Below are 18,421 nucleotides of genomic sequence, written 5' to 3'. Positions count from 1 at the left end.
GGCTGTGACCCTGGGGGTGACAAAGCGGCCCCCCCAGCCTCACCCCCCAGCCAGTCTGTCCCTGTGCTGGGGGACAGCCCCTGGCCGGAGGCCGCCATGCTGACCGATGGCCCAGCGCTGGCCACAGTCCGACTGTCCCTTCCCTCTGGTCCTGTGAGCCAGACACACCCAGGGGTGGCACAGGGTGGTCTTCCTCGTCCCCTCCGTGGGAAGGGCCTGGGCGGCCGGGTAAGTAGCACATGGCCGCCCTCCTCAGGCCCCTCCGGTGCGGCCTTCGGCACCCTGCTGCCGGCAGGGCAGAGGAGTCCAGACCACGGCCTGGCGGCGGCCGTGCCCACAGTCCTGGGCCTGCCTACGAAGCCAAGGCTGGGGAGCGCTGCTCTCCACCTCCTCCGGGCAGGGAGCCCAGGCCGGGGCCTGCCCACCTGCTGGTGTCCCCTGCCTGCTGGCCCCCCACGAGGCTCAGGAAGCCCAGTCCATCGCAGTGGGCCCGGGAGACCCGCAGGCGTTGCCCCGCAGACAGCAAGTCATCTCGCCCGGCCTGGGGGCTCGGCCACCCCCGGGGCTGTCAGGGGGAGATGACTCAGGCAGGGCTGCGGGAGGGGCTGCCCGCGGGTGCTGGCTCCAGGCAAACCGCCTGCTCCATGAAAAGGCAGGACGACCATGTGGGAGGGGGACGACCTCTGCAGGCCCTGCTGAGCCTCGGTGCCCCCTGCACAACCCAGGCCCCTAGGTCCTCAGACGCCGCCGTAGGGCTGCCCTCGCACCCTGCAGCGGCAGCTTGGCCTGTGCGGGGCTGGATGGCGAGGTGGGCTTGGGAGCACCCCTGGAGCCCCAGCATCGTCCTTGTCCAGGACGTCCCCGCCCAGGCCCAAGGGCAGTGGGATGTACCCGCCCCGTGGGCACTGGGCGGGTCCCCAGGGCTGACGTGTCTCCAGTCGGAACTTTATACAAATTAGTTGTTTATTCTGCTTTAGGCGTTTAGTCATTTTCCAACGTTTAACTCGAAGGTCAGCACGGAAGCTGCAGTCAGGAGAAGGGGGGCGCGGGGCACCCGGTCCTACCAGCGGGTCCCGGCCGGCAGCAGGGCCGCGTGGGGAGGGGCCGCGGGACTCCCCTCGCCCTGGTGGGCGCCGGCCGCTGGGGCGCCCACTGAAGGCAGGGGGTGGGCAGGGGGTGGGCAGGGGTGGCAGACGCACAGGTGGGGGCACGCGCCATACAAAACAGATGTAGAAAATCCAGAAACACTTCCATAAAAATAGCCTATAAAAATATAAACTGTAGTGAAAATATACAGAAGTATTAACAGACGTTCGGCCCGTAGAACAAACCCCGCCAGGTCAGGTCTTAGAGGCTCCCAGCGGGCCCGGCCTCAGGCCACTGTGGGTCCGCCGGGGGTGGTGGGGGCGCACGTGGGGGGCCTTCGCCAGCGATTCACACCAAATGGTCTCAGCTCCCACCCCCCGGCCCCGGTTTCTCAAACCCCCTGCAAAGGCAGCAGCTCGGGTGCCCGGGCAGGGCCGCAGTCCAGCTGCTTCCAGGCCGCCCTCCCAGGAGCAATGGCGGGTTTGCGCCCAGGACGGGCGGGTTGGCTGCATGACCCCAGAGCCCAACCCTCACCCATCCCCTCCCGCCCGGCTTCTGGAAGAGCCTCCAGAAGCTGCCCCCCAAAAGGTAATGATCACACACTGTTGACACCGGAGGAGACCAGCCCAGTCCGCACGATGGGGACTCGGCCAGCAGCTCACAGACCTGCAGGGGCTGCTCCGGAGTGACCACCCTGCCTGCGCCTTGGCCAGAATTCACACTGCAGGCGGCAGTGGTCAACGAAAGCCCCTGGCCAGCGACCCCGCGCACAGGCAGCCTAGGGGACAGGCCCAACAGGCCTCACAGCCCTGGCCCAGCCCAGGGGCCTCCCGCTCTGCAAGCAGCCGACACTGTGTCCCTGGACCAGGCCTGGAGGTGAGGCTGCTCTGCAGACCCGGGCGGGACCCAGGAGCCGCGGAGGCCTCGCCAGCTGCACCCGCAAAGCCACGAACCAGCAAGTCCTAGCAGGGGTGGCTCAGCCCCGGGGATGCCCTTGGAGACTTTCTGACTGCGTGGGGCAGGACCTGCCGGCCGGGGCTCCCCTGCTCACAGCCACGGTGCACGGGGCCTCCTGGGGATCCAGCCGCCACTCGGGGCAGGAAACGCTCGGGAGTCTTAGGGCCAAGGCCCCTGGCACGCAGGCAGGAGCCAGCGCCCCGCGGCCGGCGGGCACTAAGCGTCCTCCTCGTCACTCCCCAACTCGCCCTTGTCGGGGCTGGCGTCGCGCTCCCGCAGGAAGTCCTCGCGGATGGCCTCCAGCTCCGTCAGCTCCAGCCGCACCCGCTCCAGGTGGTATGCGCGCCGGTTCCGGATCTGGCGCAGCGGGAAGGGGTTCAGGTCCCCAAAGGAGATGCTGACGAGCTTCCTGCGGGGAGGAGCTGCTCAGGGCCGGGCCCTGCCCTCCACGTCCTCCCGGCCTGACATCCGCTGGTGCCCAGCGCCCCTCGTGGGCCTGGCCATAGGGCAAATAAAACCAGCCAACGGCGCCCTCCCCGCCACAGGCTTAGCCCCAGCAGGCGGTCACATGTCGGGCCAGGACAGGAGCCCCGCCCTGGGGCCCGGAGGCTGCCTGCCCCCCAGCCTGGTGCCCGGCTCAGCGGAGGGTGGGGGTGTCACTGCTTTGGCAGAAGCCGCTGCTGATGCGGGGCGGGCGCTCTGGGGGCCACCTGGCCTCCACAGACCCAGCCCCTCTCAGCACGGAGCGAGCTGCCCCTCAGCTGAGGCCGGTGCAGCGGCCGCGGTCCGCGGAGGGCCAGCCTGCCCGCCGCTCCCACACGGCCTAGCGCGAGCGCTACCAGAACGGCACCCCCGGCGCCATGAGTCTGGGAGCTCCCAAAAACGGGGCCCGGCCAGGCTGGGCATTAGCGACACCCCCAGGGACCCTGACCCTAGTGCACTGGGGAGCCGGCCCAGCTTGGGCAGGTAGACAGCGGGGCGGCCCCGCACGAGGCCCACTGAGGCGCGCTGGCCCCGCGGGGCGTTCCCGGGCCGCGAGACCCATCTCCCAGCGAGCCCTGAACAGCGGTGTATGGGAGGCCCGCGCGTCCCACCTACAGCGGCCCTGGGGCCACAGCTGCTCCACGCCATCCCGCTCCCTCGGCACCCCACAGCACCCGCCCCCCGTGACACCCCGCTCCTCCCTCGGCCCCTGCTTCTCCCTGAGCGGAGGGGGGGCCTGTGCCCCAGGAGCCCGCTCCCCAGGCTACAGGCGCAGGGGCGTCCAACCGAGGTTGCAGCCAGAAGCGCGGGGCGCGCGCGTGAGCCCCGCCTCGGGCCAAGGGCTCTGGTCTTCACGCGGGCGCACGCGCCCACCCAGCTGCGCAGGGGCTTCGAGCTCCGCAGCGGCCTCCCCACAGGCGGGCGGGGGGGGGGGGGCGGGGCCGCAGCGGGGCGGGGCCGCTGGCCCTGGGCAGGAATACCAGGGCCTTCTAAGTTCAAAGCCTCCACTGGTTCGCTCTGCCCCATCCTTGGAGCCCCTCCCAGCTAGGCCCCCGCTCTCGGTGCCGTCCCGTCCAACCAAACACGCCCTTCTCTGGCCTAACCTGCTGGCCACAGACCCCGCCTGCTGAGCCTCTCCCTTGGGCCTGGCTGTGCCCCTGGAGGCCCCTCCCAGGCACCCTCCCCACCGCCTGCCCCAGCGTGGCCTGCGCCGGCCTCCAGGTCCGCCACAGCAGGGGCAGGCCCCGTCGGCCACCCTCCTCGCCGGCAGAGGTCTCGCTCCGAGGCCCCCGCCTGGCTGACCGGCTGCCTTAGCTGCTGGGTCAGACGTCGGTGGCCACAGGGCGTGTCCTCTCGGCTGCGCAGGCCTGGACAGGCGCTGGGATGGCCAGGGCAGGCCCCGCCTGGGGTCTGGGCCGGGACTCACCGAGCGTCAAGGACAGTGCGCGTGAAGTACCGGAGATACTTGAATATGGACATGGAGTCCTGCAGCTTCAGCACCTCCTCCTCCTTGTACTTGAAGAGGGCCAGGGCGAAGCGGAAGATGACCTGTGGCCAGGCCGGGGAGAGGCGGGCTCGAAGCCAGTCGGAAAGGAGCCCTCCACACACAGGACCCTCCCGCTCCCGGAGGACGCGCTCTGCGGCCAGACCCAGCGTCCGCGCCCGCGCCCCCTTCAGCAGCAAGTGCGGGCCCTGGGGCTTCCGGAACCAGACGCAGGCCGTAAACACGGCCCAGACGCGTCCTTTCGGCACAAGTAGAGAACTAAGGATTATACCATGGCCGCGAGGGGCCAAGCTTCCGTGGCTGGGTGTCCCCGGCGGCTCTGGGCAGGCGCCCGCCTCTCGTTGGGAAAGCCGTGCCCACACAGACCCCCTCGAGCTCCCTGCCGCGGCTGACAGGGGACGCCGGCTGAGCTGGCGAGGACGGTCCTGCATGACGGTCCCCTGCAGACCGTGGACAGATGTGCCCCACCCGTGTGGCGCTGCCAGAGGCAGGTGGGCTCTGCTGGAGCACCTGCCACGCCAGCTGGGACTGTAACGCAGCTGCCCACGCGGGGAGGCTGGCAGCCACCCGGACCCTGCCGAGACCTTGGCTCACGTGCAGCGTCCAGGAAGGAGCCGCGCACAGCTGCCGCCAAGGTGGGCCCGCGTGCAGGCACATGTGTGGCCCGAGGAGGACCCGGCCCAGCCGAGAGCAGCAGCCAGGACACCAGAAGCAGCCCCTTCCGTTCCCAGACGGCTCCGCCAGCCACGAGGCCACTGATGGCGCCCGCCCGGGGCCAGGAACCTCAGCCGCGCATGTGCTCAGGGTAGCACTGCTGGCGAGGGGCCGCGCCCGCCGGACCCCAGTGCACACGCCCCGCCCAGACGCCCAGCACCCCCCCCACCCCGCGCCCCACCTTCGGGCCCTCGTACAGGAAGGAGTCCCAGATCCGGAAGAGAACGTCGCTGACCACGCTGTCCACAAAGACCACCAGGAACCAGTTGAAGGTGATGAGCGTGTAGTCCACCTGGTGCTGCTCCAGGTGCGCGTGCAGCCGTGGCAGCTTCTCGCTCATCAGGTCCCGGAACACGCGCTGGTCCACCTGCCACGGCGGAAGGGGGCGTGGGTGAGGCCCGGGAGACGCCCCAGCCTGCGCCCCCCGCAGGATACTAGGCCTTGCTTGCTGGCCCCGCCCTCCCACCCCCGCTGGGCCCTGCCTTTAACCCCAGCCCTACCCACTGCTCCCCAAGTCCAGGCACTGGGACCTGCGTTTTGGGACCCTGAGCCCAGGAGGGCGAGTTGAGCAGTGCAGGGGAGCCAGGAGCACCCCCATCCGCGTCCAGCCACGGGGGCGGGGACAGGCTTGCCGCCACCCCTCAGGAGGCCGAAGGGGCTGGTCCCTGGAGGGCCTGGCCCGGGTCTTAGGGCACCCAGTCTGCTGTGAGCTTCGGCAGGGGCCGACCACGGCTAGCTTGCACCCCTGCCCCAACAGCGCCCGCCCGCACACCTGGGAGCCCAGCAGCGTCTTGGTGTAGTAGTCGCGGGGCAGGAAGACCTCCACGATGGCCACCAGGCACCAGAAGGCGTCCTCCTGCTCCAGGTACAGCAGCGCCACTGCTGCCAGCCTATGTGCACAGACAGGGGTGAGGCTGGCGCACAGCACCCATGCCCTGCGGCCCCCCCGACCCACACACTCTGCCTAACGGTGCCCCCTCATGGTGCCCACCCCCACAGCGCCCCCAGGGGCACAGCACCCTCCCAGATGGGTACTCAGTCTCTGAGACACACAGGTGCCACCGCCCCTCTGGTCACGGCTGTCCTCGAGGGGATGCACCTCCTTTCAGCTTGAGCAGCAGCACGGCTCCCCACCCCGGGGCTCCCGCGGCCCCAGCCCCACTTCAGAGCCAGGTCCTCAGGACACGCCTGGGCGGGATCACTGCAAGCAGCTCCCACTAAGCCCTCCAGGGGCAGGAGCCCGGGGTGTGCCAGCGTCAAAGCACCTCTGCCCGCCCCCCAGCCCCCACCAGCACCTCGCACCCCTGGCCTGCTTGCTCCCCGGCCCCCGAACCCTACCCACTCACCCCCTGTGAGCACCCCCTACCCGCCCTGTGCACACCCGGCCCACACCAGGCAGGAGGGAAAGAACAAGCAGACAGCCCAGGCTGTCCCGGGCCAGGACGGCTGCCGGGAGCCACGCAGGGAAACCCACAGCTGCCGCAGCTCAGGGTCTGGCTTTGGAGTCGTCCTTCCTGGGGTAAGATTAGGAACACTCATCTCAGATGAGAGGCTAGAGAGAGACCTGCACCGGGAAGGGGCTACGCAGGCAGGCAGCAGGGCCGGGGCAGAAAGGAGGGAGTGCAGGACAGTCACTGGGCTGGGCCTCGGGGCAGGCTCTGGGCTGCACCTTCCCCAGGCCTCAGTTCTGGACGGGGGGCAGCCCAGGAGGTGCGCCAGAGGGCCCGGAGAGAAACGCCCTGGTCTGGAAGTTGCCTGTGGGGCACGATGCCGGACGGCGGGACACACGGGCAGCCTGCCACATGGCCCCAGCCTGCAGCTCAGCACCTGCCAAAGGCGCAGCACCCTGGGACTCCCCAGCTTCAGTGTCCTCAGTGCTCACCCAACCCTTCCCCCGGCACACCTGTCACTCAGAGGCCATAGCCTGCCATCTGGGGGGCCACCCCCATAAATGGTGCCAAACGTCCATTCCCGGCCAGCAGGAGGGCACCAGCCCCCGTGCTCTGCAGTCTCACCCCAATAGCGCAGCACTCATGACAGCCTGCGCTCCCCCCGCCGCCCGCCCGGTCTGCGCCTACCCCCTAGCCCCACCCGCCCATCCCGCCCCCGAGTCCTCTCCACCCGCGCCCGCCCCGCCCCGCGGGGACCCACCGGTTGAGGCCCTGGCAGTAGCCGATGTCGGGATTGCGCCAGGAGAAGGCCAGCAGCACGTTGCGCAGCTTCTGCACGCCCTCCGAGGTGGGGCAGCGGTAGTGCTTGTTGCTGGGCAGTGTGCGCAGCAGGTCCAGCTCGATCTGCTTGGAGGCTGGGTTCGGCCGCTCCAGCGCCTGCCGCAGCATGGCCTGGAAGTAGCCGGGCGGGGCGCCCTCGCGGAACTTGCGGGTGTGCAGGTCCACGCACCACTTCCACAGGCGCGAGCGGTGCTGGTGCGGGATGCCCGCGCGGATCAGGCTCTTGAGCTCGGGGCCGCGGGCCAGCTCCCGGTTCACTGTGCTCGCCAGGTAGTTCTCCCACTTGACCCCCGTGGACACCTCCTGGCTCTCCGCCAGGTGGAGGGTCTTCAGGTCCAGGGCGCGCACCTTCGCCACCAGCCGCTCCTCCTCATCGTCCTCCGGCACGGTCCGGAACCCGTGGATGTCGTACTCGCTGGGAGAGAAGCGAGGAAAGGTGTGCCAAGGCCAAAGCCAGCGAAGCAGAGAAGGCCCGCCCCCGCCGCAGCGCGCCCTGCGGCCCCGGAGGCCAGACCCACCCCTGCGCCGCCCCAGCCCCAGCCCAGCTCCACGGGGCGTCTGTGCGCGCCCCACACACCATCTCGCTCACAAAATGCAGCGTTCCTGGGTGAAAGGGCGCAGAGAAAGCTGGGGGTGGGGTTGTTGCTGGGCTGAGAGCGGGGTCCACACCCTTACTCAGCAGCAGGGGGAGGCAACACAGAGCAGCCTCTAGGCCACAGGCCGTGACCAGCAGGTCCTGCCCAGAGAAAGGGGTCCAGCCCGCTGTGTGGATTTCCTCACAGAGCAGCACGCTCGGCGGGGGCTCGGGGCAGCGTCTCTGCACCCCAGGGACCCATGGGACGGGCCTCATGATGTCCATGCGCAGCCGTGAGCAAGGCCCCCAGGCCGCGGTCTGGAGCGTGCCCTGTGCTCTGACCCCACAGCCCCTGTTTGATGCTCCAGCCATGGCAGGCACCGCCTGGCATTACCTGACGAGGTGCGGCCTCAGCGGCGCCTGCTCCAGCAGCTCGGGGCCCTCCACCTGCAGGGCATCCTCCAGCAGCCGGGCGATGGCCTCCCGGGCGGGGCCCGGCTCCTCCGAGCACACCGGCGTCTTCAGCTCTTGGAGCAGGATCAGGTACTTGCTCTCTATCTGGCAGAGCTTGGCCTCCAGGCTGCAATACTGCAGAGCCAGCGGTCAGCTGGGCTCCTTGGTGGACAGGCCCCTCCCGCGCTTGGAGGGACACACCCTGGGCCAGCCAGCACGGGCCCCTTCCAGGGCGCCACAGGCGGCCACGGGCCACCCCAGAGGTCAGGCAGCCCACGCAGCTCCCCAGGAAGCTTGAAGGGGTCAGGCCCATCTGCCTCTCGGGAGGCCACTCAGTGTGGGAGCAGAGGGGCGTGGGCAGCACTTGGCTGGAGCTGGGAGACCTGAGGTGGCCGGGGATCCCACTCTGCCCCCGCTCTGCCCCCACAAGCAGCAGGACAGAGGAGGCTGCGTGCGTCAGAGCCCGGTGTCCGTCCCGCGGGCCGCATCCGTCCCTGCCTGCGGCTTGAGCCTCGCACCCGCCGGGCCAAGCCCATGCACCCACCTTTGCTGCCAAGTCCCTCTCTCTCTGCTCCGCGTTTCGGCGTAGAGCCGACAGCTCCAAGATCTCCTTATTCAGAAATTTATTTTGGGTTTTGTACCCCTGCAGATTATCCTATTGGGGAAAACACCCCGTCGGTTCCCACAGCGACTGCGGCCCAGGGGCCCCACCTGGAGGCCGCCCCGGGGCCCAACCACGCGGCCCGGCCTAGCGTCCGCGAGGGCCGAGGGCCGGCACCGGCGGGGAAAGCTCGCTCTCGCTCTCGGGCGTCCCACACTGGGAATTTCAAACTTACAGAAGAGATGGGAGAAGCGCCTCGAGTGTCAGTCAGCCCACTCCATGGCTTGCGCCACGTCTGCGCCACTTCTAAGGGGGCAGCCCCCTAGACCCCCGTAGGCCCCTGCCTGGCATTTCCCACTCAGCCCGGCCGGACATGCCCCTGGCTCCGGCCTGCCCCAGGGTCTGGCCTCAGGCAGCTCGGGACGCTGAGCACCCCCAGCAGCCCCAGGAAGATTGGGAACCCCCCGCCAGCACCCAAGGCCCCGCAGAGGCCACGCCCCGACCTGCGCTGCAGGAGACACCCTCACGACAAGACCTCAGATGCCAAAGGGGCTCCCTGCCGCCCTTCCCCTGAATCGTGGGGCCCCCTCCCCCAGAGCATGGCCTCGCCCGCCCCAGCAGGCAGCGACCACGGGACAGGGCAGCTTGGGCAGCGGAAAAGAGCGAGAGGCCAGCTGATCACGATGGACAGGGGCTGCCGGTTTGGACAGACGGACGTGAGGGGCAGGGACACGTGGGTGTCCTCTGTGTTTCCAGCCGGGACCTAACGGGCCACCGGGAGGACCTTGTCCGGGCTGAGGCGCTGAGAGCAGCAGTGAGGACCGGCCAGGTCCCGGGCCGGCGCGTGTCCAGGTGAGAGCCCTGGCCTGACACGGCGTGTGGTCAGCTCGCAGACCACACGGGCAGGTCCGAGCGGGCGTCGGCAGAGCTCTGCGGCCCAGTGGACCTGCCCACTGCGGGTGCCTTCTGAGCCCGGCAACCTCCCTGCCTGAGCGCTGCGGGCCCAGGCTCATTCCCCGTCTCTGCTTCCCAGATGATGCCGTGTGGCCAGACGGGGGCATCGACCCTGCTGCTGGACACCTGGCCCAATGGCAGGCGGGGGCGCAGGAGGAAGAGCTGTGAGCTGAGGACTCACGGCCAGAAGGCCTGTGAGTGGGTGACAAGGGCGTCGTGCCTCAGGGACGCCGCTTAAGGCAGCGAAGGAGCAGCGTGCCCCAGGGGCTCCCACGGCCTCAGGAGACACAGGCGCAGGCACCGCCTCACACCTGGGGCCTCGGGGCCACGCGTTCCCGCCGCCAAGCACCGTGGCGTGGGCCAGGGGCACCTGCAGCCAGCACCCCAGGGGGCCAGTGGCCCCTCCGCCTGGCGCCCGCTCTCTGGGCTCCTGGCTCAGCGCTGGGGCTGGCCGCAGGCAGTCAGCGGGAAGCAGCGGGTCCAACCACTGGGCTCGCCGGGCTGCCAGCTGGGCCGCCTCCAAGCCCGGTCGGCGGAGAAATGACTCAGGGCGATCGGGCCGCCGCCACAGCAGCCGCCCGCCCCGCAATGGACGGAAGACACCCCCACGCCCCGCCGGCACGGCCGCAGCTGCTCACCTTCAGCCGGTCCAGCTCCAGGGGGTCTGCGCCAGTCGGGGAGCTGGGGTCCGCACCGGGGGGGCTCTCGCTGAGCTGACGCGACAGCTTGACGATGACCTCGTCCTTGGCCTGCACAGTCTCCAGCAGCATGGCCAGCTGCTGGCCCAGCTCGCCCGCCTTGCTCTTCAGGGCCTGCGCCTCCTCCTGGAGGCGGTCTCTCTCCAGGCAGAGCCGCTCCAGCTGGCCCGCCAAGCCCAGGATGTGCTCATCCTTCTGGTGCAGCAGCTCCAGCGTGTCCTCCGGGACCCCCGCGCAGAGCCGGCTGCTTGCGAAGTACTTGTCATACTGGGAGGACCGCACGGTCTGCTGCAGCAGCCGCACCAGCTCCTGGGGGGGCGGGGGGAGGGGGAGGGTTGGGGGGAGGGGGGGGAACAGGGAGCAGGATGGGTGGGGCGGGGCGGGGCAGGAGCGGACAGAACAGGGAGGCTGGGGTGGGCAGGCGGCCGGGGCTCACAGGCCCTTTACCCCTCACCGGAGCCGCGCCGGGCTTCCCCTGATTGGAGAAGGACATTCGCCCCAGCGGCGGCCACGGCAGAAGCGGGAGGGGGCGTGGCCTGTGGTCAGCGCCGCCAGATGGGGAGCCCCGAGCCCTGGGCGCTCAGCAGGGGTGAGGTGGGCTGGGGGGGGCCCAAGCCCGGGTCGGTGGCCTCGGGGGCAGGGGTAGGGCTGGGCCGAGAGGGCGGGCGCGGCAGCTACCTTCTGGCTGGACAGGTCCTTCCTCAGCTGCTCCAGCTCCTCCTGCTGGGCCTGGGCCGGGAGCTGCGGGTCGGGGCCCAGCCTGCCACCCGGGGCCCCCTCGGCTGCGGGGTCCCCGCTGCTGCTCCGGTGCCGGTAGGCACCGATGATGTCTTTCAGCGGGCGCTTTCCTTTGTGGGAGATGCGGCCCTGGTCGAAGGCGATGCCCGAGCCGGCGCCTCCTGCGGAAGTCAAAGGTGCTTCTTGGCGCAGGCAGGGTGTTCCTCCCGCGTGCACCCCCCCACCTCCCGGGCTCAGCAGCGCCCCCGCCTGAGCACCCTGTCTGCGCGTCCCCCCCCCTCCATCGTCCTTTCTGGGCGCTGCCCCATCCTGGTGGCTAGTCAGGGGCATCCTCAGGCCCAAAGCCCCCTCGAGGGAGTGCAGTCGCTGCAGCCCAGGACAGGCGGCCTTGTTCACACCCCTCACCCGCACAGGTGGGCCCAAGCCAGGTGGGGGCCTCTCCCAGCATGGAAGGTAGAGCCCCCGGAAACCCTCCTGGCAGGCCCCAAAACTCCGCCGCCCCCACTGGGTCAGCATGAGGCAGCCCAAACCCGGACCGCGCAGAGCGGGCGGCCGCGCCCACCTCTGCTCTCCTCAGGACTCTGCTGCCGCCGCTCCTCCTGCGCCGACTCCTCCAGCTCCCGCGGGCTGGGGTCCAGGAGCTCCCACTCCTCGCTGGTGTAGAACACGCTCCTCCGGCGCTCGCCGTGCCCCCACCCGACGCGGAACGAGGACATGGAGTTTCTGCCGCGAGAAGGGACGGCGCTTTTTAAGTCGTGGAGCAAAACTAACGTCATGGCGTCACCCATGTAAGACTGGCGAGCACCCCCAACACCTGCTGTGTCCACCAAAGGGGCAGTGGTGGGGAAACCGGGACCCCCACTGCTGGTGGGACCAGGAGCTGGCACCGCCCCCAGATGCCCAGCAGCCCACAGCACAGGGGCGAGGCAGAGCCCTGGACAGCACCCCTGGGCTTGCTCACCAGCCTGGGGAGAGGGGCACGGCATGAGCAGGGGTCCCCCAATGGCTCCACCCCCTGCACGCCCTGACCCTGCCTGTCCCCCATAGGCCCCACCCCCACACACCCCTGCCCCACGCCCACGCCTGGCCTGGCCCGCAGGAGGCGTGGGTGACTCCTGCCCCAGGGGCCCTGGCGGGTGGTGGACGGTGGGAAAGCCAGCCTGCGGGCGGGACCACTTAGCAGTGGCAGGAAACTCGCGGGCCTGGCCCCCGGGCAGCTATACTCAGCAGGCCGGGGTTTGTGGCCACGTGCACCCACGGGCCCATCTCATCACCCCACCCCCCCAGCTTCACTGCAAAGGAGCTGCACGTGCGCTGAGCCCCCGCCCCTCACCGCATCCTGCTCCCCGGCCTCGCTCACCCCAGGCTCCCCACGCTTCCTTACAAGGCCCTCTGCACCCAGCAGGTTTGCCAGGAGCGCTGTGGCCTCAGCACAGGAGCGAGGAGCGGCCGGGGGGCCATTTCCAGGCGACACCCCCATTCAGACCTATGGGCCTCTTGGGGAGTCCACACAGCACTGGACCCACTGACTTATGACACGGAAACAACCCCAAAGTCCACCTGGGAGGAGGGCTTGCGAGGCCTGGTGGCCTCCTTAGGGCAGGGACACTGGTGGCCATGGTAAGTGGGAGTGGACGTGCTGCCCTCCAAGCTGCGTGTTTCAAACGAGCAGCCTGCATGTGAGTCACGTCTCACCAAGGTGTCCCCTCAAAGGAAGCACAGCCCCCCATGAACAAGGACTTCCTGGCGTGGCCCCTGTGTGCACAAGGCTGGACGTGAGTGTGTGAGGGTGTGCACATAGAGGGCACGCAGCGGGTGCACACCAGGAACACAGCAGGCACACAGTAGTCGCAAACCAAGAACACAGAGGGCACACAGTAGGTGCACACCAAGAGCACAGTGGGTGCACAGATGGCGCACAGAGGGTGTGCTCCTCGGCTTCTCGAGCTGTGCCAAGCCACGTGACTGGCACAACCTCACAACTCTGTGGTGTCGGCTAAGGCCGGGCAGTCTCGCCAGAGACAATCCGCTTCCGCTCCATAAGCTGCTTTCAAACTCACTTGAGCTCAGTGCCCCACTGCTTCAAGGAGAAATTAATGGGGTTCACGTGTCCCGGGGCCGGCTGGCTGGCAGGGGGTTCTCCCACCAACTCTCCAGAGACGGTTTCCACAGCGAGGACATTTCTGGCTTTTTCTGCAGATGCATCTGGGTGCAGAAAAAGCGAATCTGAAAAAAAGGGAGCGGACATGAGCCTCCCCACCGCAGCGCCAGAGCAGAGAGATACCGTGGGGCCAGCCCGCCCTGGAAGCGCGCTCTACTTGGGTGCAAAGGGCTGCAGGATGGACGCCACACTTGGCAGTGGCCCCTGGCCCCAGAAACACACGTCCCAAAGCCCCCTGGGAGTGGCCGAATCAGCAGCGAGACACTCGGGACGGGACAAGGCGTGGGGGCAGGCGGAGCAGGAGCCGCCCAGCAGGCACCGGTCAGCACCCTCCCCCCCTCACGTGACAAGTCATGGTCTCGCAGGAGGAGGTGGGAGGGGCGGACAGTGGCCAGGCGCCGGCCTCCGACCTGGGAGCTTCGCCAGCAGGGGGAGCCCGGGGGAGATACACGTCGCCCCCACGCCCCTCGCCCACCTCCTGCAGCCGCCCAACCCCGCAAGCCCCTTTATCGGGGATTCTGCCCCGACTGCGGCCCAGCGTGTCCTCACAGCAGGCCACTGTCGCCACTGCTCCGGCCCTGGCCAGCCGATCTCTGGCTCCTCCAGTCCTGGGGCCGGAGGGTCCCCAACTCGGCTCCTCTGTGCTCTCGGCCAGTGTGCCTCCAGCCTGGACCTCGAGCCCCTGGCGGCCCACCTGCCGCCCTCCCCCCGTTCAGCCATGGCCCATCGTCCCTGAACACAGCTGCGCCCACACGTCTCTCCAGGTCAGCTCCCGACCCCTGCCCAGCTCCTCCCGGTCACCCCTGCCCTCCTGACCGCCTGGAGGTGGCCTCCTTCAACGCCCCTGGCCCCCAGGACCTGCGCCCACCGTCACAGAAAGTCCAGAAGGAGTCTGTGTCCGGGCAGCCGCCTGCCCACGGAGCCTTGCCCTGGCGAGGGGCTCACGGGCCCCATCTGGGAGCAGCTCTCCCCCCGTCCCAGGAAGCGGCACGTGCTTGGCGTCCTGCTCCGCCACAGGCCGGGGTTGTGGTCGAATCTGGGGCCAGCTGGGCTCCCAGCAGCCCCAGCAGATCAGGGCGTCACACATCAGTCACCACGTGCCCCCAGATGTGGCATCTGGGGGCCGGGCCGGCCTTGCAGCGAGTCCTTCGGAGCATCCGGAGCACAAGCCCTGAGCGCAGGGCAGCCCGCAGGCGGCCATGCAGAAGGGCCGCCTTTGGGAGCACTGGCCCTGGACCCGAGGGCGCGGGGCCCGCGGGCCACTCACCTGCAGTGCTGTCTCTGGCCAGCAGCCCCTGGGAGGGGTCCCCGGGGGCGGGGGAGGCCCTGCCGGCCCAGCGGGCTGGGGCCAGGCTGTTGCAGTGCTCCCAGCGCTTCTGCTGCAGCTCCTGCAGCCAGTAGGTCATCAGCTGGCGGCTTGGGGCCTGCAAAGAGAGGAGCAGGTGGGGGCGGGACTAGGGTAATGGGCCACCAGTCCCCAGACCCACAGCTCTGCCCACAGGCCTGATCGGGGCGGCCGTGGCGACCGGGGCTGTGAGGGGCACGCCCAGCTCCGAGGCCCCCGGCACAGCGGGCGGTGCTGCGTCGCGCGCTAGACCTGACCGTGGCCTCACTCACGCCAGCCCCCGCGGGGACCCACCAGGCACTGGCTGGAACCAGGCAAACCGACTCTTGCCCACGCGGCTCTTGCTGACAGTACCACCCCAGAGGGCCACGGCAGGCGCCACGCTAAGGCTGCTGTTCACGGGGAATGCATCCCCGACCCCCCAGTGGGCAGTCGCTGGCTGGGATGGTCAGTGCCTCAGTGCACTCACCAGTGCCCAGGGCTCTCAAAGCTGACCAGTGCCCAGGCCGGTCGGAGGCAGCATGACTGCCCGGGACAGCGGCTTGCTGCAGCTCAGCTCTCTCTGAAAACCTGGACGTTCTTAAATTTCCAGCCCAGCAGCCATGGAGGGCGGGGCGGGGCGGGCATAGGCCCCAGGCCCTGGCCAGGAGAGGAAAGGGGGCAGAATGCGCGCAGACGAGCCCAGCGAGCCTGGGGGAGGCCCAGCCGCACCTGGTGCCCGGAGCCACCGTCAGCAGGAGGGCGGACAGCAGCGCCTGGAGCCACCAGCCCCCGGCAGGGACCAAGTCAGGCCCGGGGTGGCCAGCAACCTGCACCCGAGAAGCGCAGAGCCCCGATTCCCTCCTCCCTCCCAGCAACAGAAACAGAGGCCCACGGCAGGCCCTGGCCAGCGCTGGGGCCTCGGGAGGGGCGGCGCGGGCGGTCACTGGGCTCCCCCTCGGTCCCTGCGGCCCAGCACCAGGGGCAGGACGCCGGCTGGGCCAAGATGCCCAGCACAGCCAGGAGGCACAGGCAGGTGGGGCCGACCCCCCCGAGGGTCCAGGCGGAGCACCGGCCGACCGCACCACTGGGGTCGCGGGCAGGGAGGTGTCCCAAGTCTCCCCCGAGGCCTGAGACCCCCGTGCGATGCTCCAAGGACAGCAGCCCCTCTGGTGACCCCCGGGGGTGTCCACGGCCTCGGGGCTCTGCCCTCCCTCTAGGGCCCGCTGCCTGCCCCACGGGCGCTGGGAAGCTGGTGAGAGGGCACCATGGCGGCCAGCGCCTACCGCCCAGATGCCCGCCCTCCCTCCCTTCCCAAGAAGCAGCTTCCACACCCGGGGAAAGAGGCTCGAGAAGTCCATGAGAGCAGCCCCGGGAGGCTCGGCCAGCATGGCCTGCCCCCCCAGCCCCCATGACCAGCCCGCCCCCCCCCCCCGGCCCCCATGACCAGCCCCGCCCGGGAGCAGCAACGCCTCAGCGCGTCAGCTGCAGACTCCAGCGTGGCACACACGTGTGAAACCTCAACCTCTCGCCGGACAGGGGGCCCCCCACAGAGTGGGCGGCGTCGCGCCCGCCGGGGGCCCACAGGGCCGAGACCCCCACGCGCTCAGCCTCCTGCCTGGTGCCGGCGCCCCCTCCCACAGACCCCGGCCCACTCCCCGCTGGGCCCTCCCCGCCTCTGCAGCTGCTGGCGCCGGACCAGTCTGGCGTCTCGGAAAAGACAAGTTGACCGAGATGTCCTGGGACCGCTCCGGTGAGCGCTAAGGGGCGGCACCCTGGCAGCGTCCAGCCTTGAGCGGGCCGTGGGCCACGGGCCGTGCCCCAGCCTGCTGGCCTCCGCCCCGCGCTGGATCCGCAGGCTGAGGGCGTCGCTCCCTGAGGCCTCGGTTGTGCAGGGAGGCGCCTGCCGGAGGCCGCCCCAGCAGCCCGGCCACCCGGCCTGGCCCCCACCCCCCCACGGCTCACGGCACAGGCCTGGGCTGCCGCTGCCTTGCTCCGTGGCGACCAGCTTCTCACGTGCTGTTTCCTGGCGCGCAGCCCCCGGGAAGTCGCTTTCCTGACTTCTTAAGGCAGCCCCCCGAGGACAGGAGGATGCGGGACCACAGCCCGGCCGCGGTCCACCGCCCTCCCCACCGCGAAGCCCCGTGTTGGCCCAGGGCTGGCCCCAGGACGGCGTCTCCTTGCGCTCGGGGCAGGGCAGGTGTGGGGCCACCCCCCTCGCCCTCCCGGCCTGGCCCTGGCCCAGTCCCCCCGCCCCCGACTCCCTCCTGTCCCTGCCCGCCCGTCGCCAATTCCTGACGCTCCCCTGGGGTGCGGGCAGCGGTGCCCCGGTCAGCGCAGACCCCGCCTGGCGGCCCGGGCGTAGGTCCAAGGTCCTCGGTGTCCCCCCCCAGACCCCCCGGGACAGCGTGGGGCTGTCTCCAGACACGCCCCTGTGTCACGGCAGCGCCCGAGAGCCCGAGGCCCCTCGGGCATGGGCACCCCACACTCTACGCCGCCCCAACGGGGCCGCACCCGCCAGCAGCCGCCAGCTTCCTCCGGAGGCACCGCTGCGGCCTCAGGGCTATTATGGCCGTGGGGAGGCCCTAGAGCCACTGGCCAGACCCTGCAGGAAATGCAAGTGCTGAGCAGGCAGGACCTGCGGAGGCCTCGCCCGCCCCGGCGCGCAGTCCAGTGCCGGCCGCCACTCGGCCAGCTGGCAGCGGGCCTCCGCGCCCCGCCCGGGCTCTGGAGAGCCCAGCTGGCCACGGCCGGGAGAGCCGGGCGGCCGGGGGGCGGGCGGAGACCCCGGCAGCCAGCAGGCCGGGAGGCCACCGCGGGCCCCGCCGGACCCAGGCCCGGGCGCGCTCTGCCCGGTCTCGGGGACTCGGGACGCGGCCACTCTCCCCCCGGCCCGCGGGCATCGCGCGCTTCCTTCCTGCTGGGAGGGGCACGGCGGGCGGTGGCGGCAGCCGCCCCTGCTACCTCTCCCGCGGGCCGGGCCGGAGCCACAGAACCGGCTCCGCCACTCGCGGCCGGGCAGTGGGCGCCCAGCGCCCGGGTCTGCGGGGGCCGGGTCTGCGGGGTCCCCGGGTCCCGGGTCTGCGGGGCGCCGGGTCTGCGGGGCGCCGGGTCTGCGGGGCGCCGGGTCCCCGCCCGCGGCCGCCCAGCCCCCCCCGCGCCCCGCGGGGCCCACCTTGAGCACCGCCACGGCGCCCGCGCTGTGCACCTGGAAGTGCGCGGGCGGGGCGGCGCCGGGCTCGGCCGCGTCGCCGGGGCCCTGGAAGCTGAAGCAGGCGTCCGCGATGTCCAGGTGGCCGAGCGGCAGCGCGTCCTGCGGGCTCCTGAAGTAGTAGAGGAAGCAGCGGCGCGCGTCGAACACGAACCAGCGGCTGCGGAAGCCGCGCAGCGGGCCCCGGCCCGACAGCTTCTGCAGGTAGCCGCACAGGCGCGCCGGCTCCCGCGCCCGCGCCGCGCCCGCCTCGGCCCGCGCCCCGCGCCCCGGCATGGCCGCGCCCCCGCCGCCCGCCCGCCCGCCGCCCGCGCGCCCCCGCCGCCCGCGCCCCCGCCGCGCGCCCCCGCCCGCGCGCCCCCGCCGCCCGCGCCGCCGCGCACAGCCGCCTGGGACTTGTAGTCCCGCCCCCGCCCGCCCGCCCGCAGCCCCCCGCCCCTCCCCCGCCCTCCCGCCCCTCCCCCGCCCCGCCGCCCCCGCCCCGCCCCGCGCACCCAACCCAGCCCCGCGCCCCGCCCCCTCCGCCTCCCTCCCCGCGGCCGAGCCCCCGCCCCGAGCCCCGAGCCCCCCCCGCCCCCGCCCCCGCCCCTAACCTAACCGGACTGGGCGCTGCTCCGCGTGGGGTCCGCGGTCCGCGGGAGCGGCTCCCAGAACGCGGCTCCCCGGGCCCGGGCGCGGCCCCTGCGGCGCATCTGCAGGCGTGACGGGCCGCCCTCCGGACTCAGCTCGTCC

At 71.0% G+C, this 18,421-nt stretch overlaps 1 protein-coding gene across 1 annotated transcript; it reads right to left on the bottom strand.

Annotated features, from left to right (window-relative positions):
* Nucleotides 1-1,163: 1,163 nt before the first annotated feature.
* TBC1D2B (TBC1 domain family member 2B) lies at nucleotides 1,164-17,992 on the bottom strand (the record flags this gene model as incomplete). Its single annotated transcript, XM_037509981.2, has 13 exons — nucleotides 1,164-2,452; nucleotides 3,953-4,074; nucleotides 4,926-5,111; nucleotides 5,517-5,634; nucleotides 6,896-7,390; nucleotides 7,944-8,137; nucleotides 8,547-8,657; nucleotides 10,196-10,564; nucleotides 10,934-11,154; nucleotides 11,556-11,716; nucleotides 13,054-13,219; nucleotides 14,422-14,578; nucleotides 17,654-17,992. Coding segments are annotated over 13 exons (2,832 nt in total), but the record flags the coding sequence as incomplete, so codon positions are not given.
* Nucleotides 17,993-18,421: the final 429 nt, after the last annotated feature.

This window comes from Talpa occidentalis, unplaced genomic scaffold, assembly GCF_014898055.3.
Source record: "Talpa occidentalis isolate TD23 unplaced genomic scaffold, MPIMG_talOcc4v2.1 talOcc4.14, whole genome shotgun sequence".
Classification (NCBI taxonomy): domain Eukaryota; kingdom Metazoa; phylum Chordata; class Mammalia; order Eulipotyphla; family Talpidae; genus Talpa; species Talpa occidentalis.
The sequence above is the reverse complement of the archived record's forward strand: the minus strand, read 5'-3'. Positions and strand labels throughout refer to the sequence as shown.